The sequence below is a fragment of the Canis lupus genome, chromosome 5 (assembly GCF_048164855.1).
Source record: "Canis lupus baileyi chromosome 5, mCanLup2.hap1, whole genome shotgun sequence".
Classification (NCBI taxonomy): Eukaryota; Metazoa; Chordata; class Mammalia; order Carnivora; family Canidae; genus Canis; species Canis lupus.
The window spans coordinates 16,630,929-16,658,812 of record NC_132842.1 but is presented as its reverse complement, the minus strand read 5'-3'; the positions used below and the strand labels follow the sequence as shown (position 1 = coordinate 16,658,812).

The 27,884-nt window shown below is 38.9% G+C and overlaps 1 protein-coding gene across 8 annotated transcripts in view; it reads right to left on the bottom strand.

Annotated features, from left to right (window-relative positions):
* ODAD2 (outer dynein arm docking complex subunit 2) overlaps window positions 1–27,884 on the bottom strand; it is a 234,698-nt gene that overhangs the window by 77,424 nt on the left and 129,390 nt on the right. For 7 of the 8 annotated variants that reach the window (XM_072825581.1, XM_072825578.1, XM_072825579.1 and 4 more), the window contains 2 exons: window positions 18,891–19,079; window positions 17,393–17,614 (listed from right to left, as the gene is read on the bottom strand). In XM_072825581.1, the coding sequence (XP_072681682.1) occupies window positions 17,393–17,614; window positions 18,891–19,079 (411 nt within the window). Of the gene's footprint in view, window positions 1–17,392; window positions 17,615–18,890; window positions 19,080–26,617; window positions 26,669–27,884 lie in introns of those variants that run through there. The other variant, XM_072825583.1, reaches the window with a different exon arrangement.

Genomic DNA, 27,884 nt, shown 5'->3' with positions numbered 1-27,884 from the left:
GGGATTAGTTTTCCATGTAATGGCTTACTCATCCTCAGGCATTCTTTAACTTTTTTCTTTGAGAAGGCTGATTTTTATTTCCCTTGCATTTAGCGTCATGGACCAATGAATATAAATGATAGTCTGCTTCTCTTGCCACTGAAACTCCTGTGGATCAAGGTTTCTTAAACTTTTGTGTGCTTCTCAGTTACCTTAGGAGCTATTGAAATACAGTTTTCAGGTCTTATTCATAGAGACTCTCAGTCAGTCCATTTAGGGTATGGCCCAGCAATCTTTTTTTTTTTTTTTTCAAACTCCATATTGCTCTAGACAGGTGGACTATAGACCATCCTTTGAGAAACACTGTGGCAATGCACCACAGTACATGAAAGTGGCCCAGGAGTAACTGTTGGGAATGTTCCATAATACTTAAAGAGTATTGTGTAAGAGATGAAAGCGCTGACTCGTAAGAAGTTATAAGGCTAAGAATGGACACTATTATTCAAGATGTGCTAAGAGGCATGACCTTTTTATTGCAGGTATCCAGTTTGAACTTAGATTTTTAATTTGATTTCTTTCATTAGGGATTTTTCTTTTTACTGCATAATAATTAATGGCATTTAAGGTACCTAGAAGTCATCCCTTGGTAGTGGGGGACGTGTTTTTTTTTTTTTTAAGATTTTATTCATCCATTCATGAGAGACACAGAGAAAGAGAGAGACAGACAGAGACACAGGCAGAGGGAGAAGCAGGCTCCGTGCAGGGAGCCCGACGCAGATCTGGATCCCGGGACTCCAGGATCACGCCCTGGGCTGAAGGCAGGTGCCAAACCTCTGAGCCACCCAGGGACACCCGGGGGGATGTTTTTAAAAGTAAAAATAAGATACATGAAAGGTGACTAGTTACAAAGATCTTAGACATTTGGAATAGAGCTCATGTAAGTGGTAGGTATAGAAAATTGACGTAGATTAGTATAAAAGATTTAAATTAAACCCAAAGCTGATGTATTCCAGTTTTCTAGTTTCAATTATCTTAATTCTAAAAATGCAAATATAGGGCAGCCCGGGTAGCTCGGTGGTTTAGCACCGCTTTCAGCCCAGGGCCTGATCCTGGAGACCTGGGATCAAGTCCCACGTGGGGCTCCCTGCATGGAGCCTGCTTCTCCCTCTGCCTGTGTCTCTGCCTCTCTCTCTCTCTCTCTGTGTCTCTCATGAATAAATAAACAAAATTAAAAAAAATAAAATAAATTAAAATGCAAATATATACATATATGGGTATATACTTATGCATACAAACATATATGATATAAAATGCCATTAGTATTAACTAATACTAATATTTGGAAAATATAGCTACTCTTCTTAAAGTCTACATAATAGATAGAAATAACTTTAAAAAATCACAAAATCATATGGTTTTAACTTCATATACCATAACTCTTACTAGTAATAATGCTTAATTAGCATAAAGCTGCAAAGACAGCAAGCAAGACTAGAAAATCCTGAAAACCAAGGAAAGAAACAGAGCATTTGGGATGCAGGAGGACGGCACCATTCCTCCATAAAACAAGTATGTTCTCTGTCAAGTCCTATTCCCCCTTGTGCCTTCCGAGACAGCTGCTCTGTCTCATAAAGCAGTTTCTCAACCAGGCTTAGTCTTTCAAACACAGCCTTACACAGCAGCGTCCACACCCACACACTGCTTTACCCTGCAGTGGCCGTTAAGAGAACAGACTGCAGAACCAGATTTCTTGGGTCCTTTCCTTATGACCTGGGTGATTCAGGGCAAGTCGCCTAATCTCTATGTAACTCAGTTTCTTTACCTACAAAATAAAGATAATTCCCATATCACTGGAAAATGGAGAAGACTAAATAAAAGGGTATGTGTGAATGGCACACAGGAAGCCAAATAAAATGAAAATGATATTACTTTTGTCACTATCTCTTTTGCTCTACTTACATGCAGCTCTGTTTTTCATCTTTTCTCACCTTTAGCCTTCAGGAAGGGGAGGGAAATTTATTCTGCTGGGAATGTGGTAGTGGTGACATAAAAGAAGTAAGATGGATTCATTACAGTGAAGCAGAGCTAGTATGGATGAAGGAGACAAGTGTCCTATTAGCTCAGACTGTCTGAGACACATTTGATTTTTCCAAGGGCTCCCTGGATATTGTAGACCACTGAATCACATCAAGCGTAAAAGCATTTCCTAGAGCTGTCCAAGGAAAATTTAAAAACACAAACAAAAAGTGGCTTCAAAGAGTCATTCTTGTATCAGATTTTTAGATGCACTACACTTATAAAAATGCAAAGAATTAAGATTAAAATTCTTGATTCTTATTTTGTAAATCTTTCTGTCAAAGCAGAGTGCTAAATAAATATGAAAAAGAGCTCCTACTGGGTTTCATAAACAACAATTAAAGGGCAGCATGGCCCTAGTGCAGTAATTTTCAATTTTTTCTAAAGCAACAAAAAGCTGTTTTAAAACAAGATCTCATGCATAATCCTAATATGTAAAATGGAAAAACTAGCTGCTCTAATTAAAGTAGGTGACTGCCCCCCACACCAAGCATTGGCTTCCACCTTGCCCTGAGGACTGGGCCCTGATCTCTCCCAGGGGGACCCTAACAGTCCACGAGACACAGTTTGAAATTCCCTCATCTGTGGAAACAGCCCTAAACTAGACATCACAATCATTTATGATGTTATGCCATGTGTTGACAGTGTGGTTTTCGGTACTTCACTGATCTGGGCCTTACATTCCTCATCTGCAAAATGTGTATTTAAACAGGTAACTCACGTCTCCCAGCTCTCACTTTCCATGAATTTATTATATAAAGAAAGGATAAAAAGAAAATAGGAATTCTGCTTCATGCAAGATAGGCTAATAGGGACTGGATTTATCTTCCTGTCTAAAAAAACTTAAAAATAGTAAAATATATAAAGCAATGGCTTTTAAGACACTGGACATCAGGCAAAAAAGGACAATCATCTCTGAGAAAAGGTAAACTCAAGAGGTAAGCCCAACCACTGACCCAGCTCCTGCCTGGAGAGAGCTGGAGTGCAGGGAAAGAACCCGAACAAAGCACAGCAGCCTCTCCGAGCTGGGAGGCCAAACTTGGAAGGTTGGAAAGCTGTGATGACTGGAGTCTTCAGGGAAGATTACTGGAGGGGAGAGAACATTCTGAGCACAGAACTCTGGAGATGTGTAGTAGATGCCCATGAAGCTTTAGCACAGAACTGATCAGCCCTTGTGTGTGCAGAAAGTACTTACCCAGACAACAATCTCGAAGCTCTTACGGGTCAAATAGTGCCTGATCTCACTACTCAGCATGAAAGCCTTAATAATTTATGGGTTTCAGGTAGAGTAACCAGAAGGCTCTTATCTCAGTAGTGGGTAAGAATTAGCCATAATCTAATTGTGACAACAAAGCATAGAACTGAGGGATGCCTGGGTGGCTCAGTCAGTTAAGCATCTGCCTTCAGCTCAGGTCATAATCTCAGGGTCCTGAGATGGAGTCCCAAGTCAGGCACTCTACTCATCTAGGAGCCTGATTTTCCCTCTGGCCCTGCCTGCTACTCCCCCTACTTGTGTTCTCTGTCAAATAAATAAATGAAATCTTAAAAAAAAAAAAAGAAAAAAAAAAAAGCATGGAACTGAAAAGATCAAATTGTTTCTAAGTAATACAACCACATCCTAGGAAAAAAACTCAAGAATATTTATAGAAACGATCAACTCAACACATTAAAATTCTGTGTCTTCCAAGAAGCAGACTCTTCACTATGGAGGGCAAACTGATGGTTACCAGAAGGGAGATGGGAGACGGGAGGGGTGCAAATTGATGATGGGGATTGAGGAGGGTACTTGTCTGATGAGCACCAGGTGTTCTATGTAACTGTTGAATACTGTACACCTGAAACTAATACTATACTGTATGTTAACTATTCTGAAAATAAAATTAAAAACTTAATTAAAAAAATCCCTCCTACCCCACAGTCAGTGCCTGACATGACCCATGAAAAGGGAAAAAAATTAACCAGTTGAAAGTAAACCAGAAATGACACTAGAACTGTTACTAGAACTGGATTTCATAGGAGCTAGAAAAAAGACTCAGTATATTAAGGAGAGACGTGAAAGATACAGCAAGACCCAAATCTAATCTTAAGAGATGCTATTATACTATCTGAGATATAAAACGCATGAATGGAAATAAAGGTAAATTAAACATTATTAAAAAAGATTTTTTGAACTTGAAGGCACAGAAATAGAAACATTCCAAATTAAAACACAGAGAGGAAAAAAGACAAAAAATAAAAAATTAACAGAGCCACAGGGAGCTGTGGGAAAATGTCAAGTAGCCAATTATGGGTGAAAATGGAGTTTCCAAAGGACAGTAGAAAGAGAAGAGGACAGAGAAAAGTTTTTGAAGAAATAATGGCTCTAAATTTGATGAAAACTATAAGCCTATACATCTAAGAAGTTCAACAAAGCCCAAGCATAAGAAACATAAAGAAAACAATACCAAGGCACATCATAATCAAATTGCTCAAAATCAGCGAAAATGAAAAAATCTTAAAAGCAGTACAACAACAAAAAAAGACATACAAGTAAACAAACATGAGCATGACAGGTTTCTTCTCAGAAATGACACAAGTATGAATAAAATGAAAAAACATGCTTATTGAAGGAAAAAAAAGTCTTTGTAAAATTATATGCCTACCAAAAACATTTTTCTTTTTTTTTAAATAAATTTATTTTTTATTGGTGTTCAATTTACCAACATACAGAATAACACCCAGTGCTCATCCCGTCAAATGCCCCCCTCAGTGCCCATCACCCATTCACCCCCACCCCCCGCCCTCCTCCCTTCCACCACCCCTAGTTCATTTCCCAGAGTTAGGAGTCTTCACGTTCTGTCTCCCTTTCTGATATTTCCCACACATTTCTTTACTTCTATTCCCTTTCACTATTATTTAAATTCCCCAAATGAATGAGAACATATAATGTTTGTCCTTCTCCGGCTGACTTACTTCACTCCGCATAATACCCTCCAGTTCCATCCACGTTGAAGCAAACGGTGGGTATTTGTCATTTCTAATGGCTGAGTAATATTCCATTGTATACATAGACCACATCTTCTTTATCCATTCATCTTTCGATGGACACCGAGGCTCCTTCCACAGTTTGGCTATTGTGGACATTGCTGCTATAAACATTGGGATGCAGGTGTCCCGGCGTTTCATTGCATCTGTATCTTTGGGGTAAATCCCCAACAGTGCAATTGCTGGGTCGTAGGGCAGGTCTGTTTTTAACTCTTTGAGGAACCTCCACACAGTTTTCCAGAGTGGCTGCTCCAGTTCACATTCCCACCAAGAGTGTAAGAGGGTTCCCTTTTCTCCACATCCTCTCCAACGTTTGTGGTTTCCTGCCTTGTTAATTTTCCCCATTCTCACTGGTGTGAGGTGGTATCTCATTGTGGTTTTGATTTGTATTTCCCTGATGGCAAGTGATGCAGAGCATTTTCTCATGTGCGTGTTGGCCATGCCTAGGTCTTCCTCTGTGAGATTTCTCTTCATGTCTTTTGCCCATTTCATGACTGGATTGTTTATTTGGTGTTGAGTTTAATAAGTTCTTTATAGATCTTGGAAACTAGCCCTTTATCTGATACGTCATTTGCAAATATCTTCTCCCATTCTGTAGGTTGTCTTTGAGTTTTGTTGACTGTATCCTTTGTTGTGCAAAAGCTTCTTATCTTGATGAAGTCCCAATAGTTCATTTTTGCTTTTGTTTCTCTTGCCTTCGTGGTGGATGTATCTTGCAAGTTACTGTGGCCAAGTTCAAAAAGGGTGTTGCCTGTGTTCTCCTCTAGGATTTTGATGGAATCTTGTCTCACATTTAGATCTTTCATCCATTTTGAGTTTATCTTTGTGTCTGGTGCAAGTTAGTGGTCTAGTTTCATTCTTCTGCATGTGGATGTCCAATTTTCTCAGCACCATTTATTGAAGAGACTGTCATTCTTCCAATGGATAGTCTTTCCTCCTTTATCAAATATTAGTTGACCATAAAGTTGAGGTTCCACTTCTGGGTTCTCTATTCTGTTCCATTGATCTATGTGTCTGTTTTTGTGCCAGTACCACACTGTCTTGATGACCACAGCTTTGTAGTACAATCTGAAATCTGGCATTGTGATGCCCCCAGCTATAGTTTTCTTTTTTAAAATTCCCCTGGCTCTTCGGGGTCTCTTCTGATTCCACACAAATCTTAAAATAATTTGTTCTAACTCTCTGAAGAAAGTCCATGGTATTTTGATAGGGATTGCATTAAACGTGTAAATTGCCCTGGGTAACATTGACATTTTCACAATATTAATTCTGCCAATCCATGGGCATGGAATATTTTTCCATCTCTTTTTGTCTTCCTCAATTTCTTTCAGAAGTGTTCTATAGTTTTTAGGGTATAGATCCTTCACCTCTTTGGTTAGGTTTATTCCTAGGTATCTTATGCTTTTGGGTGCTATTGTAAATGGGATTGACTCCTTAATTTCTCTTTCTTCAGTCTCATTGTTAGTGTATAGAAATGCCACTGATTTCTGGGCATTGATTTTGTATCCTGCCACGCTACCAAATTGCTGTATGAGTTCTAGCAATCTTGGGGTGGAGGCTTTTGGTTTTTCTATGTAGAGTATCATGTCATCGGCGAAGAGGGAGACTTTGACTTCTTCTTTGCCAATTCGAATGCCTTTAATGTCTTTTTGTTGTCTGATTGCTGAGGCTAGGACTTCCAGGACTATGTTGAATAGCAGTGGTGAGAGTGGACATCCCTGTCTTGTTCCTCATCTTAGGGGAAAGACTCCCAGTGCTTCCCCATTGAGAATGATATTTGCTGTGGGCTTTTCATAGATGGCTTTTAAGATGTTGAGGAATGTTCCCTCTATCCCTACAATCTGGAGAGTTTTGATCAGGAATGGATGCTGTATTTTGTCAAATGCTTTCTCTGCATCTAATGAGAGGATCATATGGTTCTTGGTTTTTCTCTTGCTGATATGATGAATCACATTGATTGTTTTACGGGTGTTGAACCAGCCTTGTGTCCCGGGGATAAATCCTACTTGGTCATGGTGAATCATTTTCTTAATATACTGTTGGATCCTATTGGCTAGTATCTTGTTGAGAATTTTTGCATCCATGTTCATCAGGGATATTGGTCTGTAATTCTCCTATTTGGTGGGGTCTTTGGTTTTGGAATGAAGGTGATGCTGGCCTCATAGAACGAATTTGGAAGTACTCCATCTCTTTCTATTTTTCCAAACAGCTTTAGTAGAATAGGTATGGTTTCTTCTTTAACTTTTGATAGAATTCCCCTGGGAAGCCATCTGGCCCTGGACTTTTATGTCTTGGGAGGTTTTTGATGACTGCTTCAATTTCCTCCCTGGTTATTGGCCTGTTCAGGTTTTCTATTTCTTCCTGTTCCAGTTTTGGTAGTTTGTGGCTTTCCAGGAATGCGTCCATTTCTTTTTGATTGCCTAATTTATTGGCGTATAGCTGTTCATAATATGTTTTTAAAATCGTTTGTATTTCCTTGGTGTTGGTAGTGATCTCTCCTTTCTCATTCATGATTTTATTAATTTGAGTCTTCTCTCTCTTCTTCTTTTTTCTCTCTCCTTTTTAATAAGGCTGGCTAATGATTTATCTATCTTATTAATTCTTTCAAAGAACCAACTCCTGGTTTTGTTGATCTTTTCCACAATTATTCTGGTCTCGATTTCGTTGAGTTCTGCTCGAATCTTTATTAACTCTCTTCTTTTGCTGGGTGTAGGATCTATTTGCTGTTTTTTCTCTAACTCCTTTATGTGTAAGGTTAGCTTTTGTATTTGAGTTCTTTTCAGTTTTTGAATGGATGCTTGTATTGCGATGTATTTCCCCCTTAGGACTGCTTTTGCTGCATCCCAAAGATTTTGAACGGTTGTATCTTCATTCTCATTAGTTTCCATGAATCTTTTTAATTCTTCCTTAATTTCCTGGTTGACCCTTTTATCTTTTAGCAGGATGGTCCTTAACCTCCACGTGTTTGAGGTCCTTCCAAACTTCTTGTTGTGATTTAGTTCTAATTTCAAGGCATTATGGTCTGAGAATATGCAGGGGACGATCCCAATCTTTTGGTATCGGTTCAGACCCGATTTGTGACCCAGTATGTGGTCTATTCTGGAGAAAGTTCCATGTGCGCTTGAGAAGAATGTGTATTCAGTTGAGTTTGGATGTAAAGTTCTGTAGATATCTGTGAAATCCATGTGGTCCAGTGTATCATTTAAAGCTCTCGTTTCTTTGGAGATGTTGTGCTTAGAAGACCTATCGAGTATAGAAAGAGCTAGATTGAAGTCACCAAGTATAAGTGTATTATTATCTAAATATTTCTTCACTTTGGTTATTAATTGATTGATATATTTGGCAGCTCCTACATTTGGGGCATTTATATTGAGGATTGTTGAGTCCTCTTGTTGGATAGATCCTTTAAGTATGATATAGTGTCCCTCTTCATCTCTCACTACAGTCTTCGGGGTAAATTTTAGTTTATCTGATATAAGGATGGCTACCCCTGCTTTCTTTTGAGGACCATTTGAATGGTAAATGGTTCTCCAACCTTTTATTTTTTGGCTGTACGTGTCCTTCTGTCTAAAATGAGTCTCTTGTAGACAGCAAATAGATGGGTCCTGCTTTTTTATCCAGTCTCAAACCCTGCACCTTTTGATGGGGTCATTAAGCCCGTTCACGTTCAGAGTTACTATTGAAAGGTATGAGTTTAGTGTCACCGTGATATCTATTCAGTCCTTGTTTTTGTGGATTGTTCCACTGAACTTCTTCTTAAAGGGGAATTTTAAGAGTCCCCCTTAAAATTTCTTGCAGAGCTGGTTTGGAGGTCACATATTCTTTCAGTTCCTGCCTGTCTTGGAAGCTGTTTATCTCTCCTTCCATTTTGAATGAGAGCCTTGCTGGATAAAGTATTCTTGGTTGCATGTTCTTCTCATTTAGGACCTTGAATATATCCTGCCAGCCCTTTCTGGCCTGCCAGGTCTCTGTGGAGAGGTCTGCTGTTACCCTAATACTCCTCCCCATAAAAGTCAGGGATTTCTTGTCTCTTGCTGCTTTAAGGATCTTCTCTTTATCTTTGGAATTTATTTGCAAGCTTCACTATTAAATGTCGAGGTGTTGAATGGTTTTTATTGATTTTAGGGGGATCTCTCTATTTCCTGGAAATGAATGCCTTTTCCCTTCCCAGATGAGGAAAGTTTTCAGCTATGATTTGTTCAAATACATATTCTGGGCCTCTGTCCCTTTCGGCACCCTTGGGAACCCCAATTAAACGTAGGTTCTTCTTCCTCAGGCTGTCGTTTATTTCCCTTAATCTATCTTCATTGTCTTTTAATTGTTTGTCTTTTTTCCTCAGTTTCCCTCTTTGCCATCAACTTGTTTTCTATGTCACTCATTTGTTCTTCCACCTCGTTAACCCTCGTCGTTAGGACTTCTAGTTTGGAGCCGCGCAGCCCCCTCCGCACGGAGCCTCTTCCTCTGCTGGAGCCGCCGCCCGAGCCCCCCGAGCTGCTCCCGCCCCGCAGCCCCCTCCGCGGAGTCGCCCCCGAGCCCCTCCGAGCTGCTCCGGGTCCCGCCGTGCGCGCTGCAGCCCTTCGGGAGCTCGGCGCACTCTCCTGGGGCGCAGGTGTCTGTTACTGTCCCAGGGAACCCGAGGGCACCCCCGCCCTCCTGGGTCCTGCTCCAACTCCCCGCGAGCCCCTTTCCGCCCGGGAAGGTCGGTGCAGCTCCTGCTTCTCCGGGACGGGGCTCTCCGGTCCTGGGGACACTCGCCCCGGCCTCAGCCCAGCTCCTCGCGGGGCCCCTCCCCCTTGGAGGCCTTTTGTTTCTTTACTTCTTTTTCCCCGTCTTCCTACCTTGGTAGAAGCGCGAACTCTTCTCACTGTAGCGTTCCAGCTGTTCTCTCTTTAAATCTCAGGCCGAATTCGTAGATTTTCAGGTGATTTGAAGGTTATCTAAGTAATTTGGTGGGGACAGGTGATTTGGGGACCCTACTCTTCCGCCGTCTTGCCCCTCCTCCCCAAAAACATTTTTCAAACACAAAGACAAAATAAAGTCTTTTTCAGAAGTATGAAAGATAAAAGAATTTATCAACAGGGCTATACCAAGAAATGGTAAAAGTCCTTTGGGCAGAAAGAAAATGATACCAGATGGAATCTGCATCTATAGAAAAGAATAAATAGCACTTTTTCCTATTTATTTAAAGTTCTGAAAGTGATATTTGATTATTTACAGCCAAAAGGAAGAACAATGTGGAGTTTATAATATATATAGGAGCCAAATGCATGACAATAGCACATAAGCCAGGAGGACAAAAATGGAAGCATAGTGTTGGATAATTCTTAAACTATATGTTTCTGTGTGTAATAAAACTTGAAGGTACCCTGTGCTAAATTATATATGTATACTGTAAACTCCAAAGCAGCCACTAAACTAACAATAATCATAAAAACTAAATGATAAATAAATAATAAAAACAAAAAGGATAAAATGGAATGCTAAGCAAATATTCAGTTAAGCCAAGAAGACAACAATGAATAAATGGGAAAAAAAGGGAACAAATAAAATGACATTTAAAGCCAACCAGGTCAACAGCACATTAAATGCAAATAGTGTAGACACTCTATAACCTGCCCACAAAGGCAGAGGTTGTGATTTGAATTAAAAAAAAAAAAAAAAAAAAAAAAAAAAAGCAAGCCCCTACTACATGCTGCCTACAAATAGTGAATAAATTACAATACACAAATGGGGTAAAAGTTTAGAAAGGACTACAGAATTTAGCATACTAATTCCAACCAAAAGAAAGCAGGAGAAAAGGCAGATTTCAAAGCAAAGAATATGACAAGGCATCAAGGTGATTTCATACATATAAAGGGGTCTCAAGAAGACATACTATTCCTAAATACTCATGTAGCTAATAATAAAGCTCTAAAATGCATGAAGAAAAGAACTGATGAGATAGAACTGTAAGAAAGATGTATAATATTTGAACAATATATATATATTATTAAGGGAGATATATCAGCGCTATAAAATTCTCCCAGAAAACTTAAGGAGGAACAATTTCCAACTCATTTACGGAAGCATTACTGTGATAGCAAAACAGAGACATTACAAGAAAAAAATACTACAAACCAACATCCCTCATGAACACAGATGCAAAACTCTAAGCAACATTTTAGCAAATTATGTTCAACAGTGTAGAAAAAGGATAACACACTGTAGCTACGTGGGTCCATCCCAAGAATGCTGGGTTGGTTTAACATTTAAAAACCAAATCAATGTGATTCTCCATAATAACAAACTCTAAAAGAAAAGCCATAATATAATCTCAATAGACACAGTAAAAAGCATTTAACAATATCCAGTATCTTTTCCTGATAAAAAAATTTTCATCGAAGTAGTTATAGAAGGGAACTTACTCAACCTGATAAAAGTCACCTAACAGGGGTACCTGGGTGGCACTGGTGGTTAAGGGCCCAACTCTTGATTTCAGCTCAGGTCTTGATCTTGGGGTGAGTTCAAACCCCACATTGGGCTCCTTGCTGGGAATAGAGACTTAAAAAAAGTCACCTAACAAAAACCTACAGCCAACAGTAAACTGAACGGTGAAACACTGAATGTATTCCCTCCAAGATCAGGAATAAGACTGGGATATCTGCTCTTATTGTTTTATTCCCAGTATTGCATAGGAATGACTGGCCCATGCAATCAGTAAAAGAGGCATCCAGGTTAGAAATAAAAGGCATCCAGGTTAGAAAAGAAGAAGGAGAAGTCTTTATTTGTAGATGACATGATTATTTATGCGGCAATTGACAATCTGTTTTTGTACGGCTTAAAGAATGAAGAATGTTTTTTGTACAGTTATAATCAGTAATAACAACAATAAAAGAAGAATCTGTAACAGAGACTTAATGTGGTCCATAAAGCCTAAAATATTTACTATTTGGTCCTTCAGAGAAAATGGTTGCTGACTCCTGGTCTATGTAGAAAATCTGCTGGAATCTACAAAAGCCTACTAGATCTAATAAATGAATTTAGCAAGGTTGCAGGATATAAGATTAATAACACACAAGATCAATTAAATTTCTATATAACAATGAACAATCAAAAATTGAAAATCTTAAAATTACATTTAAAGTAGCATCAAAAACATTTATATAGGAGTAAATCTAACAAAAGATGTAAAAAACCTATGTGAAGAAAATCACATAATATTGCTGAAAAATAAACATGTAAATAATGGAGAGATATTTCTTCTTTATGAGTAGATGACAATAATGTTAAGATGTCAATTTCCCCCCAAAAGATGTATAGATTCATTGCCCATCCCAAACAAAATCTCAGAAAGCATTTCCTGTAAAAATTAACAAACTGATTAAAAATTTATATGGAAATGTAAAAAGCTAGAATAGTCAAAGTAACTTAAAAAAAGAAAAAGGTAGGAAAACTGACACCACCTAACTTTAAGGCTTATTACAAAGCTACAGTAATTAAGACAATATGGTATTGGTATAAATATAGACAGAACAATGTAACAAAACATATATTCAACTAATTTTTTTTCAAGATTGCAAAAGAAATTCAGCAGGGAAAGGGCACTATTTCAACAAAGGATACTCATATGCCCCCCAAATGAACTGCAATTCATTCCTAGGATGGTAAACAAAAATTTACTCAAAATGATTTACAGACTTAAATGTAAAACCAAAAGTTATAGAACTTCCAAAAGAAAACGTGGGAGATCTTTGTGACTATGTGTTAGGCAAATATTTCCTAGACATAACACCAAAAGCACAGTCCATAAAAAACAACAACAACAACGAAACCACAAGATAAATTAGACTTCATCTACTTTGGGGAGGGGATCATTATCCTGATCTGATCCTGGCTTTGTGGGTATGTGTCTATACCTCACAATTTATTACACTGACACTCTTGATATGTGCATGTCAATTATAAAGTTATTACGTATTTTAAGTTAGAAATGAAATAAGGAAAACATTTGTGTATGTATGATATTAGAGTTAATCTAACTCACGGAATCCTTAAGTAATCATACATTTCTTTCTCACTTTATTTTTTAAAAATTTTATTTATTTATTCATGAGAGACAGAGACAGAGTGGCAGAGACATAAGAAGAGGGAGAAGCAGGCTCCTTGCAGGGAGACTGATGTGGGACTTGATCCCCAGATCGGGGATCATGCCCTGAGCTGAAGGCAGATGCTCAACCGGCTGACCCACCCAGGTGCCCCTCTTTCTCACTTTAAAGGATAAATGCAAATAATGAGTCAATCAGAAAGAAATCTGGGGGTGCCTGGGTGGCTCAGTCTGTTAAGCATTTGCCTTCAGCTCAGGTCATCATCCCAGGGTCCTGGGATCGAGCTTCATGTTGGGCTCCCTGCTCAGTGAGAGCCTGCTTCTCTTTCTCCCCCTGCTCATGCTCTCTCTTGCCATCTCTTTTGTTATCTCTCTTCTCCCTCTCAAATAAATAAATAAAATCTTAAAAAAAATAAAGTAGAAACAAGTCTGTATATGACTCTATCTTTGGTATCATCACATAGTTACTGATACCTAAAAGTGCTAAGTAATTCAATAGCATATCACCAATAGACCATCCCTAGCACTCCAGGGAATATCTGGAATGTGAGGAAAGTGCACAAGACCCATACAATTACAGAAAGAGTTTTCATCAGCAGAAAAGATTATAGTTCTATCAAGCATTAACTATGTGGACTACAGAGAGGCACTGAGAGTTCTTGGGTGATCTCAGCCTCTAAAGTCCATTTCCTTGACTCAAAAGTATTAGTGATATTTTTTGTTTTGGTGCCAGGCTTCAAGGACTAGAGGGTGTGTTTGCTTCTGGGTTCATCTTCTCCACTCTCTGGAATGCCACCTTAGTCTGGGAGGCTGCCAAGATGGCCCTTGCAGTTCCACCCAATGTGAACTGTTCCTTCTACTCTCTGCTGGACCCACTTCTGGTTGTATTTTCTGCAATCTCTTCAATTTCCTGCCTTCTAGAAAAGTGATAGGCTCTAATGTAGCTTTCACCTGCCTGGTATAGACATTTGCAAAACAAATCCAGTCACCATGGGGAAGGGAGCTTAATGCTGTTTATAGGTGCTCATCATCTTTCTATCTGATCACTTTTTCTGTCTTAGGAAAGGGCTTGTCTTGCTCAGTTTTTCCTGCAACTTCTTTTCCTCCTTGTATTACTTTCTTATGTTACGGTTTTGTTATGATTAGCAGTAACTGTTATATCTCCTAGACTTATGCTTTCAATAGAGTTGCCAACAGATCTGCATGCATGTTCACCAGGTTTTATAATAATGCAAGTCCCTGTACTGATACTTTTGAGAAGAGATCTGTGTAAAATCATAAAGAGGATAAAGAGTGCATTATTCCTCTCATGTCGCATTTACCAGGGCAGGCGATTTCTTAGTTTGTACAGAACTTATCTGGAAAGGCTCTAACCCCAGGATTATTTTTCAACATAATTGAGTCAGGAAATCCTTATTGATCACTTCGCAGTTTTTAAACACAAAACCTTTGGAAACTCCCTCTTCCTCTGGCTTCTAGAACTCCTAGGTAACCTGTTAACTTCCCAAGGTTACTTTGACAGCTCTTCTTCCTAGCCTACATGCTCCGTGAATGCAAATATAGACATTTCCCAGGCTTCTCTAAACTCTCTGCCAAAAACAACTTATCTACCCTTGTTCGTGACTTTTTACCTCTCACTGATACTTCCTGATTTTCCCCTCTCCTGCCTCTAGACTTGTGCTGTCCAATAAGAAAGCCACTAGCTGGGGATCCCTGGGTGGCTCAGCGGTTTAGCGCCTGCCTTCAGCCCAGGGCGTGATCCTGGAGTCCCGGGATCGAGTCCCACATCGGGCTCCCTGCATGGAGCCTGCTTCTCCCTCTGCCTGTGTCTCTGCCTCTCTCTCTCTCTCTCTGTCTCTCATGAATAAATAAATAAAATCTTTGGGGAAAAAAAAAAGAAAGAAAGCAAGCCACTAGCCACTGGTGAGAACCTGAAACATGGCTAGTCCCAATGGAGGTGTACCGCCAGTATGCAACAGAAATACTACATACATATACACATACACCCATATATATGTGTGTGCATGTGTGAAATAGTATTGATTAAATGTAGAAGTAAAAATATTTTGGATATAATAGGTTAAATAAAATATGTCACTAAAACTAATTTCACCTCTGTTTATCTTTTCTGAAATTCTACCCCCTAGAAAGTTTAATGTTACATATTTGGCTTACTTTACATTTGTACTGGACAGCACTGCACTAGACCAGAAATTCAAACTGACCATTTAAATCGAACACAGTAGAAACTGAAACCAATCTATTCCAGACCCTCAAGCCTGCTCACTGTTATTATGGAATAAACATCGGTTGGCATGAGACAGATAGGTTGTGTAACATCAGCTGCTGTTGTTAAGGAAAAGGTAAGATGAAGGAACTAACTCTAGGATAAATTACTCATGAACCAGGTGACAGGATGAGTCTGGTAATTGTCAACCTTGCTCATGGGCAGCTGTAATGGGAATGTTTGTAGGACTGGGAAATAACACTATAAGATTTTGACTAGAAAGGCACAGTAGCAATTAGGAATGAAAACAACTGGGGATTTGCCAAAATAGTGGATAATGTTTATATGGATTTGGAGTAAAAAATGTTAGCAGTTACACATTGTGACACTCACAGCAGGTACTGTTAACCAAACAAATATGCCAAATATTTTCTTGCATGATCTTGGGTGATAGAATCTTCCTCTTCACCTAGCTCCAAATCTGGAGTCATTTTTGACTCAACCCTTTCCTTAGTCCTCATACCCAACCACTACACCAAGCCCAGTTTATTCTACTGATACTCACTCACCACATCCACATTTATTTCCTCCTTAAAGAAAACCAGAGAGGGGTGCCTGGGTGGCTCAGTTGGTTATGTGTCCTCCTTGACTTGGGCTCAGGTCATGATCTCAGGGTTGTGAAACTGAGCCCTGAATGGGGCTCTGCGCTGAGTGTTGAGCCGGATTAAGACTCTCTCTCTCTCTCTCTCTCTCTCTCTCTCTCCCTCTGCCCCCCATCCCCTCTCATGCGTACGCTCTCTCTAAAAACAAAACAAAACAAAACAACAGAAAGGAGACATGGGTCCATATGCTGCCTCCACAGTCCCAAGAGGGAGAGCTTAGGATTAGGGCTGCCTCTATATCATGACAGAGTAACTTACAAAAAACAATATCCTGTTCTTTACAGTTATTCTCTGGTAGAAATAACAGGTAGTTAGGAAGGCAAATAGGCAAGATGGAGAGGCCCTCAAGAGACCTTGAGATGAGGAGGAAAGAAAGGGTCTAGGGCTAAAAAACCCTTGTTTTCTTTCTTGGCTTTTCTCTTTCCTGTCCCCTCCCTCTAATAATTTTTATTGCCTTCTTTTTCTAGCACATATAAGCTGTGGGTGGGTGAACAGAGTTTCATCACTTTACATAGCAGAATACAATTCCTAAGTGATTTTTGGGTTATCCATTGGCTTGCCTTAGAAGAAATGATTCAGAATTGCATGTGCAGCTGGCATGTATGTCAATTAAACCATAAACCTTAATAAATTTTAAAACTTTGAGTAGCCTAGAAATTCTCTTTTTAAACTGGCAGTTGTCTCCGCATATGTTATATTTCAGACACTGTATTATGCTACTTAATTTTTACAGTTTAATTTTTTTAAGGCTATACTGACAGCATGTTAGGTTGGGCAAGTCTTGTTCAAGACCAGAATGTATAGATATATAAAGGTCTATGTGCAGAAACTCTCCTACCTGTGTATTGACTAAAGGCAAAGAAAATTTGATGCACAGATTTTTTTGTTAGAGAAAATATGTCTTTAAATTGATCCTTTGCTATTACAGTTAAGACTGTCAGGTTGTAGTCTAGTTGTTGTTTCAGTCAGCTCCTTTGCTGTTGAGTTCATGCCTCTATTTTGTTATTTAAGTGCTAAGTAAATAATATATTAAGTAGAATTATGAATGCCAGTGATTATTTATGCACTGTACATTTTTAAAATCAATTCAAACTACAGAGCAATTATTTAACTAAGTATGTTTTAATTCTTTAAGAAAAATTCGATCTCCAACTTTTCTGCAGCATAAACCATGCTAACACATAGCTCAACTGCAGCCACGACCCAACAAGTAGGCAGTTTTGTGTGTCCAAATACCCCTCATCAGTGAAACTTTATTGTTATGTAAGTTTCTTTTCAGCCTCCATCTACCTAATTTGGACTAAACCATAAAGTCAACCATATCTTTACAGTCAATCATACCTTTACCGCACCATTCTCGTGAATGGTGATGCAGTTATCTACATCTTCTGAGAGCTGGTACAAGGCTTCAGCTGTTGCTCGATGTACGTTGGCATCATTTGATTTCAGATAACGCACTAATGGAGCCACTGCTTTGTACTCGCCAAAGGCCACTCTATTTCTGCCCCACATACAGCAACGTGAAATAGCTTCTGCTAGATGACGCCTCAGTTTATCATTATTCTGCACAAAGGAAATGAATTGTGGTATATGTATTGCAATGGACCTGTGAGGTCATGTTTCTGTGCTAGATGTTTATTACCCAATAAAATGCCAATGAGTCAAGGGAAAAAGGCTAGCAGGCTGGTCAGATGGTGTCTTGAAGGAAATTAGTATTCTCCTGGTTCCCCATGGGCCAAGGTTCAATCCTGAGTTTTCTTTTTATGGCTTTAAATTTTTTTAAATTTCTTTTTGCTGACTACTGAATGTAGTCAATACACTCAAAAGTGATCAAGTGTCTGGCATTTATTATTTGCTCAAGGATTTATTTCCTTTTGAGCAAGTGCTTTAGTTAAAAAAATAGTTAAAGAATATTGGGCATTCTTACGGGGGGCATTTCACTTTACTGGGATAGGTGATTAACTTTATACCTTTACCCTAGGAATACTTCTACATCAGTAATACACCTTGGTCCCCAAGAGGGAGAAGACAATGCAGCAAACAATGACATGTTTCAGTCTGCCACATTTCTTTCTCTATCCTTTATCCAGACTATATTCTTCTTCTTCTTCTATGTATACTTACTCCTACAGGTATAATATAACTAAACAGGATATAGTTTTCTGTTTATTATATTTTTCTCCTTATTGAGGCAACAACTTGATGTCCTTAAGTGAATTTGGAACTCAGTGTTAGGCTGGCCCTAAAAAGTCTTCTAAACCAAGCATCCTTCCAGTGATGGAATTTTTGCTCTGAGATTTTCCTGCCAAGAGGTAGCCCAAGCTATGCTCAAATACTTCTGGTCATGGTGAAGTAATTATCTCCCAAGGCTGCTTATTCTATCTGGCACAGCCCTGAATAAATAATACAGTGGTTGCCAGAGTCTTCCAGCCCAAGAATGCCATCGATCCAAGCTTTTAAGCCTGGGGAGGAGCATTTATCTTCTTAAGTTGGCATGAACAATTATCTTAAAGATAATGATAATGATGGTGGGGATAGAAGATGATAGCTAATACTTCTACAATAACATTTATGTTTGCTACCACTTTACTTCCCAGTAATAAATAAAAAACAGCCTCTATTTTATAAGGATCTTGCACATAAAATTACACAGTTTGAATACACTTTTGCATTGATTAGTCTCAGAGAAATTAAATGAGGTGACTCAAAATCTCATACCTCATAGGTGATGGATATTAAGCTTGAATCCAGGTCTCTGGACTTTAAGCTTTTTTTTTATTATTATTCCATGATATTTTATGACAATACACATTGAATATAAAAGGATGTTGTTACTTACTGTATTTGCTAGTTTGGACAATAAAGGGACAACTCCATGATCTGTAATAACAGCTAAATTTTCTTGATCTTTTGCAATGTTGGTAATAACAGCACATACACTTGCCAAAACTTCTTTATTATCTGATTTCAGTAAATTGACAATAAGTTCCAAACCACCAACAAGGCAACGAACCATTTCTCCAGCATCCTAGAGAACAATTAAAAACATAAGATGTTACCAAAAATAATCTTATGATTAATAGTTTTTTAAAAAGTAGAAAGTAATGATAAGGCTGTGAGGTACACTTTTGGCATAAAAAACAAATTCAGTTTATTTCCTTATTATACATATTTCTATGTATGTAAGTATATGTATAATTACACACACAATTCAGTTTCAACAAATATTAATTGAACAACTACTATGTGAGTTACCATGCTAACTACTGGGGATATAGAAGTTAGTAAAATACAGTGGAGTCTTATTATTTGCAGTAGCTGTATTTTATAAAGACATCACAAAAATTGAATTCATAAATATTGAACCATTGTTTCTAGGGGAAATGCAGCATTAGCTTCCTACACACTTCTGGTCACAATTTTATCAACTGATCAGTATATAACCTTGTTTTATGTGTGTTTCTGCTTAAAGATTTCTTGTTTCATAAATTGTTAATTCATTAATGTTGAATTTGTAGACACTACACTGTAAGTCATGCCAGAGGGAAGCTTATCTAACACACAAATTTTTTCCCTAAGGCACATCACAGCCTTCTGATGCTTAGGAAGACCAGAGAGCACTGAGGGGGTACTACAATGGCAGCCATGACAAAAAGTGAAATCACCAACAAAACCCACAAAGATATGAAAAATGTGCCATTGAGTAGACTACAAAATGGATGCTTATTAATAAATAGTATGAGAGCTAAGACAAGAAGGCAGAGTGTCATCTTGTTCAACCCCAGCTGAGAATATGCATTTTAGGTGACTCAAATTTTTCACCTCTCTGTGTATGTCCAAGAATGACCACAGAAGTGTTCTAAATATTGATTTGAGGGTTACAAACATTTTAGCAAGTAAGCAAAAATTCCCAAACTGAATTTGTGAAGAATGTAGATTAACTGTGTATACCTTTTTGCCATTGTATTACTTGCAATCCAGTGGGGAGTAGGGACATTAAGAAGAATAATGGAGACACCTAGGTGGCTCAGTCTGTTAAACAACCAACTCTTGGGCAGCCCGGGTGGCTCAGCGGTTTAGTGCTGCCTTCAGCCTAGGGTGTGATCCTGGAGACTGACCCGGAATCGAGTCCCATGTCGGGCTCTCTGCATGGAGCCTGCTTCTCCCTCTGCCTGTGTCTCTGCCTCTCTCTCCCTCTCTCTGGTCTCTCATATATAAATAAATAAAATCTTAAAAACAACAACAACAACACAACCAACTCTTGGTTTTGGCTCACATCATGATCTCAGGGTCCTGAAAGAGAGAGCCCTGTGTGGGGCTTTGTGTTCAGTGGGTAGTCTTCTTGAAGTTTCTCTCCCTCTGCCCCTTCCCCCAATTCTCTCTAAAATAAGCAAATCAAAAAAAAAAAAAAAGGAATAATTATAATGAATAGCACTAAGGGGAAAGATTCAAGGACTGCCACCAAAAGGATGTTTATTAACTAAGTCTAAAAGATGAGGAGTTAACCAGTGTGAAAGGGATTCAGGGTGGAGGAATCATCATGAAACAGAGTGAGAGGAGGTGCCTTTTTTTTAAAGTGCAAAATAGAGCATAAACTTACTAAGATCTTGAAGGGTCTTTATTGTGAGCTTTGGTAGAGAACATGGAGTTCATGTTAAAGGTGCAAGAAAGCCACTCAAAAGGTTTGAGTGTGTGTTGGTGGGAGGGTGGGGAGTGGGGAAGAGGATTTTATCAATTTTGTTTCACAGTAGACCTCTCTGGATTACAGAGTTGAGGTTAGGGCAAAGCCTGGTGCTGGAAACTCAGGCTATTTCACTTCACTAGGTTCAGGTAAGAGGTGGTGGCAGTTTGGATGCAGGTGATGATCTAGCTCTGGAGGAAGGAGTGTGGGTTTGTGAGTGTTGATTGGTGAAGATAAGGACCAGGGACTCAATAATGATTTCCCTGCTCCTAGCTTTACCTAATTGCGCTAATGTTGGGAAGGCAGGGTATTGTTTTGTTTTCTAGAGGTGAGAAAGGATGGTACTTGATATTAGTGGCCTGATTTGAATGAAGTGCCTACGAGACATTTATGTGGAGACATCAGAAGTCAGCTGGATATACTGGTGTTTGGAGCTCAGGGAAGAAAACCAGGCTGGAGTTGTAGATTGGGAAGGCGTCAGCATGAAGTCTGTAACTGAGATAATGTGTGTGAGAGGTGGGGTGTGAGGGATGAGGGCTCTCTGTACCAGAGCCTAGGGAATGGACAGGAAAAGAATTTGTCAGAGGAGCCTGAAAACAGATAGTTGCATGGAAATCTTCACCTCCCCTGATGCATGGCAGTGCCTGTGTGATGACCAATTATTTGGCTCCATGGCTTTCTCAGGTAACAGAAATGAATACTTTTGGAGGGCCAATTACATATTGGAAACTTTGCATAAATTATCTCAGTTAAACTTTGTAATAACCATGGAAAGTAGATATTATTTCCATTTTATTTTTTTTATTTTTTTCTTTTTCTTTTTTAAATTTTTTATTTATTTATGATAGTCACAGAGAGAGAGAGAGAGAGAGGCAGAGACATAGGCAGAGGGAGAAGCAGGCTCTATGCACCGGGAGCCCGACGTGGGATTTGATCCTGGGTCTCCAGGATCGCGCCCTGGGCCAAAGGCAGGCACCAAACCACTGCGCCACCCAGGGATCCCTTTTTTTAAAATTTTTTTTATTTATTTATGAGAGTCACACACACACACACACACACAGAGAGAGAGGCAGAGGGAGAAATTATTTCCATTTTAGATTTCAAAGATGTTTAGATTTCATAAACTAGACTGTATCCCTCAAGGGGCCATGTTCTAGTCATCTTGGTGAAATTTATAATCATAAACCTGAACATCCCATCCCCATATCCCCCAAATTCTTCTGTAAGGATAAAATCCTTGTGGCATGTGTGCCCCTGGCTTCCCTGTCTCACCTTCTCTGCCTTGATTTCCCTTCTCAACACGCCCCGCCCCATGCAAGCCCTAAGCCAGTACCTAATGCCAATAATTAATAATCAGAATCCTGACACTCATTTTCTGAGAATGGGGTTCATTAAGTCTGGGGTGGGGCCTATAATTTTTTTTTAATTTTAGAAATCTCTCCTGTGATTCTAAACTTCAGTCAGTATTGAAAACACTGCTTGTGCAGGACCTTCAAGTTATTGTCCTCAAACATGCTATGTGCATGTCTCTGTGTCTTTGTGTATGGCTTTTTTTTAAAAATTTTTTTTTATTTATTTATGATAGTCACAGAGAGAGAGAGGGGCAGAGACACAGGCACAGGGAGAAGCAGGCTCCATGCACCGGGAGCCCGACGTGGGATTCGATCCCGGGTCTCCAGGATCGTGCCCTGGGCCAAAGGCAGGCGCCAAACCGCTGCGCCACCCAGGGATCCCGTGTATGGCTTTTTTGTCTATTTTCTGACTAGCTTGGAACTTTCCATGTGGTCTCAGCTGCTGACTAAGGTATCATTCTCTTCAGGGAGCTTTCCTGAACTTTGAGTCTGGGTTAAGCTGCTCTTAGTATAATACCTGGTTCTTCTATATTAGAGCACTTACTATTTTCTGCAGTAGTGGCTTATTTGCCTTTGACCTAGAACACAAGTTCCAGGAGGACAGGGGCTCCTTCTGTCTTGTTTATTGCTCTAGGCCCAATTTCTGTGAAGGTTTCTCTGCCAGTTTCTAGAAACCCCATTGAATTAATTTGCAAACTCATAGCTACATAAGGAAGCTTTCACTGAGGACATAAACCAAACTGAACTTCTAGTTATTGGTGAAGGAAGGACCCCAGTCAGGTCCTCCCCAGGTGTAAGTGGAAAGTATCTTTTCCACATCATGTTGCCTCTCCTGATTGCTGTGGGAAGTGTGTGAGCAGTATTACTGGCCTTGTTCCCAGTACCACACTTAAATACAATTTCTGCTAGGACATATGTTCACATTCTGATGTATTAATAAAATTATTTTGAAAATATTTGCCATTTTCCCTAAAATTCTATAAGAAAGCCTTTTATATAAGACAAAAGAAATGACTATACTTTGAATTGTATTCTACATTGCCACCTTCTCACTTCTATGCACTAGGATGCAACCACATTGAAAGATTAAAGTGTTAATTTACTAACCTTCAGTCAAATACACTACATAATTTAATCCAAATTTCCCCTTTGAAGCACTTAGTAGTAGTAGTAGTAGTTGTTGTAGTACTACTTCTAAGGAAAACCTTAGAGAAGTGAATTAGTATGTGGAAAGTGAGATGATAAATGGCACAGTGTGTCTGAATCCATGTCTGCTTGACTCCAAAGCCACTCAACAATACTGCTGTTATGTAAACCCCTACCACACACGTGGTCTGGATGAAATAAATTCATAATCCTAACCACATACTTGGTCCAGATGTACATGTAAACTCAAAAGCAAAAACAATGGCTCTCAGAATTTCAGGGAACTTCAAAAGTGTAGCCCCAAAACTTCAAGTGACATTATGTGTATCAATAAGCTAATTTACTTGTAAATTATGAAGTTATAGAACAATTCTTTTTCTCTAGAAAGACTAGAGGATTATCAGGAAGATGATGGTGGCATAGTTTTTTAATCTTCCTAAAGAAACAGAGAAATTAGTGGCAGCAAAACAAAAATACAGAAACTCTAGATGACAAGGTATCTTCAAAGATCCCCAAGAATACACAGATTGGGACAAACTACCAAAACTACATGCTCTAAGAAACCAGAAATCTACAGAGAGAAGGCAGAAGGACTTGTGAAGGCCCTAGAACCAGGGAGTCCAGGCTGCCACCAGGTCTCACTGGAAAGCTCTGGAAAGCTCAGGAGCAGCCCCAATGGACTTTCTGGGCTCTGATTAATAGATAAGACCAACATGTCTCCAGGTCTGACAGTGCTGTAGCATTCTGTGGTCTGAGTTCTGTGAATCCATAATACCAACAATTGAAAGTAGTGGTTAAAGTCCTGTACTAAGGAAGAACTACTGGGAGTTGCATCCAAACAGGAAGACAGGGATAATGGGATGAAGGAATGATACAGTCCAGGTAAAAAGGGGTGAGGGGAAGCAAAGGAGCCTGAGTCTCCTCTCCATTACTTGGAAAATAAGAGGAGTGAGATCTTGAGAAGGATGAAATTAGAAAAACAACTCTGGTCCACACTTCCCTCCTAAAACACCATGAAAACTCATTTCACTTAAAACTGAGCAAAACAAAAAGATTACAGTCAATTCCATATGGAGTTAATATAAGAAAAAGAATGAGCTGAAAGAAAATCACAGAAGCAATGAAAAAATACCAATTAGAATTATCAAAGCTCATGAATTAGGTGATTAGTAAAAAACCAATCTTAAAGGCAGGTGTAACCTATCTGCAAAGGATTAGAAATGAAAGAAAAAGTCATTTTGAAAATGAAGAGTAAACTAGAAGGAATGCAAAAACAAAAACAAAAAAAACTAGAAGGAATGCAAAAATGAATATACATAATAGGTAATATCTTTAAATAAACAGAATATGTGAAAAGTCTAAAATGATGGGGGGAAAGCTAACAAAAACTTCAGGAGACTAGGCAGAGAAAATAACACACACATAGTAAGTCCTGAAGAAGGAAACAAAACATAATAATAGAGAAAATTTTTAAAACTATGATTTAAGAAACCTGAAATAAATAGAATCTGAGAGTATATTGGAAAGTCACCATATACACCTGGGAAAATTGGCCCAAAATGTGCTAACATAGAGAAATATTCTAGTACAACTGCTGGACTTTAATAAAAAAGAAAAAAAAATTATTTGGTCATCTAAGCAAAAAGACCAGGTCACTTCTAAGGGAAAGAATAAGATATTATCTTTAGCCTTTTCAGTAGTGATGTTTTTATGCTGAGGGAAAGAGAATAACATATGCAGACTATCTCAAGAGAAAATGTGAATCAATGTTTTAATATCCAGCCAAAATGACCTTCAAGTATAAAACTGTTATAAATGTGGAAGACTCCAGGGAATGTGAACACAGGCCCTTCTGAGGAATCGACTTGAGACTGACAGATCTCCAAAAAGACTAGAAAGACATTGACAAAAGGATGGAAGGTTTCTTAAAATGCTCTAAGGCTTCATTTCCTTCAGGATGAGGTTTAAATCATTAGCATGATTCAAGTGTTTTCCCAGTCTGGCTCAACCTTACCTTCTGGTCTTTTTTTTTTTTTTTTTAATTTTTTTTTTATTTTATTACCTTCTGGTCTTACTTCTAAGTGTATACTTTTGTATAAACTATTTTGCAGCCTCTAGGCTTACTGGTGTTCCCTAAAGTGCCATGTTCTTTTACATTTGTGCCTATGTCACTTTCTTTACCTGGATGCCCTTCTAAGCTCCCAGAAAATCCTACTCAGCCCTGAAAAGTGACTCCTTTTAATAGCAGCTTAAATAATATTTCCCCCATAAAATCCACCCCCTCCCCTTCTTAGTATGGTACTCCTACCCTCCACATTTCTGAAGCTGCTTTCCTCTCAAATCCATTCCTTCATTCTCCCATATTTGCCACAACTTGATTTTGTTTGAGTGTCTAACTCTCACACAGAAGTACTTGGAGAAAGTGCTTCTATGCCTCAGAGGTAATTCTTGACTGGCCTAAGCCTATCATGGAAGTCTCATTCCCTTGACCATTATTTGTTTAGGGCTGGGCTAGATATGGCCCAGTTATGATCAGTGAGTTCTGAGATAATGTCACCCAGGAATCCTCTGGAAGTTTTCCTGTTTATAATAATCATCACAGGTCATATTGAGAATGACAGAGCCTGGAATCAACCAGGCCTAAAATCCACTTTGGCCATTTAAAACCAATGGCATTTGTAGCAACAGTTTTCATTCTATTGTAATGATTTTCTTTTTTTTTTTTTTAATTTTTATTTATTTATGATAGTCACAGAGAGAGAGAGAGAGAGGCAGAGACACAGGCAGAGGGAGAAGCAGGCTCCATGCACCGGGAGCCCGATGTGGGATTCGATCCCGGGTCTCCAGGATCGTGCCCTGGGCCAAAGGCAGGCGCCAAACCGCTGCGCCACCCAGGGATCCCTTGTAATGATTTTCTAATGGGTCCTTTCCCCGTTATTTGTGAGCTCTTTAAGAACAGAGCTGTCTGGTCTTGTTCTTTGTTTCTCATTTGGAATGTGGTCTAGTGTCTGTCACAGAGTAGACTTTCTTTTAAGAAAATTATTTATTCATGAAAGACAGAGAGAGAGAGAGAGAGAGAGAGAGAGAGAGGCAGAGGGAGAAGCAGGCTCCCTGGGGGAATCTGACGTGGAACTTGATCCCAGGACCCCAGGGCATGACCTGAGCCAAAGGCCTGAGCCACTCAGGTGCCCCTCACACAGGAGACTTCCAATAAATGTTTGACGAATTGTGAAAAAAATAAAAATAATGAGGGAACTATGACTTTAGGATACTTAGCCACAGTCACAAATACTAAAAAGCAAAGACCATTAATTATGTATTGATAGTATAACTATGTAAAAGTAATCTAAGTGGGTAAGACCAATTCAACCTCACAGTCTTCCTGGTTGTCTTGCTGCTTTATCAGTAGAGACAGTGAGTCACAGCGCTGGGGCCATACTGGAAGAAATAACAAAAGTGATCACATCTGCTTCTGCTCCAAGAACTTCCTAAGGTGCATGGTATGAGATAGAGGGAGCCAAAATCTCAATGAGATCATGGGCATGGCTCACCAAGGTCTTATAATGTTTACAATCTGTGGGACAGTGAAATGTTAGACTCAAGCCTACAGGTCCTGCCAAAGTTTGTTTATTTGCTTGGAAGGTGAGATTTCTCTCTCTCTCTCTCTCTTTTTCCCTTTTAGGTTTAAAGATTCTAAACATACGACATCTTGACTCACATAGTTTCTATGGAAAGGGAGACAGTATATTTGAGAATGGAAAAAGTAATTATTCTGCCAAAACTGTCTTTCACTAATGCTAAACAACTGGGCAAATTTAACACATTTTCCACCTTCTCACATATCTTAAAAACTAGGCCTTGCCAACTCGTCACTGGTGTGATATTGGTTGTGCACAATTCACATTTTCATCTGTCATGCAAAAACCCCCAATTAGAATAATAATAGTAATAACAATGAAAACAGTCTAGCTTTTTGCAGTTTACAAAGGATTTCCACAAAGCTATCTCCTTTGATCCTCACAGCTCTGCCTTTGGGAGGCATGATACACCTCCCCCCCTTTTATAAGATGGGAAGGGTCAAGGTTCATGAATAGTTAGTGACAAAACTAAAAATCCACTTTATGTTTCCTGATTTCTCATTTCTGCTATACGCTGTGTGCTTAGATCAGAAAATGCCAACAATTATATCTACCAGATTAGACCTAGTTATAAACAGTGAGAAGAGTCTTCACAATTTAGAGGATTAAAAATTCCAAAGAGATGAAGTTACTTTGCCAATGACAGTCCATAAGACAAACAAAACAGTAATTGAAAGAGAGAATATGAAACACCTTTATAATGCTATTAAAGCTTGAATGTGTAATCAAGCAGGAAAAAGTGTCAAGTTCAAATTAACCGAAGTTAAGTCAAATACACAAAATAGGACGAAAAATGTAAAGTAACAAAATACTTTTGGTTAAAATTCAACTAATAGGAAAATATTAAGGTGTTATTTACAGATTAATGAATAAAACAGAAAATTGGATGTTTGGGCATAGAGCAATTATACTAATGGGTATGAAATTCCTTCTCTTGCCTCCAGCGAAAAGAACTGGCAGTTTTCTGATGAGGTGAGATATACATAATGCAACTTTAAAGCACATACAAGGCAAGC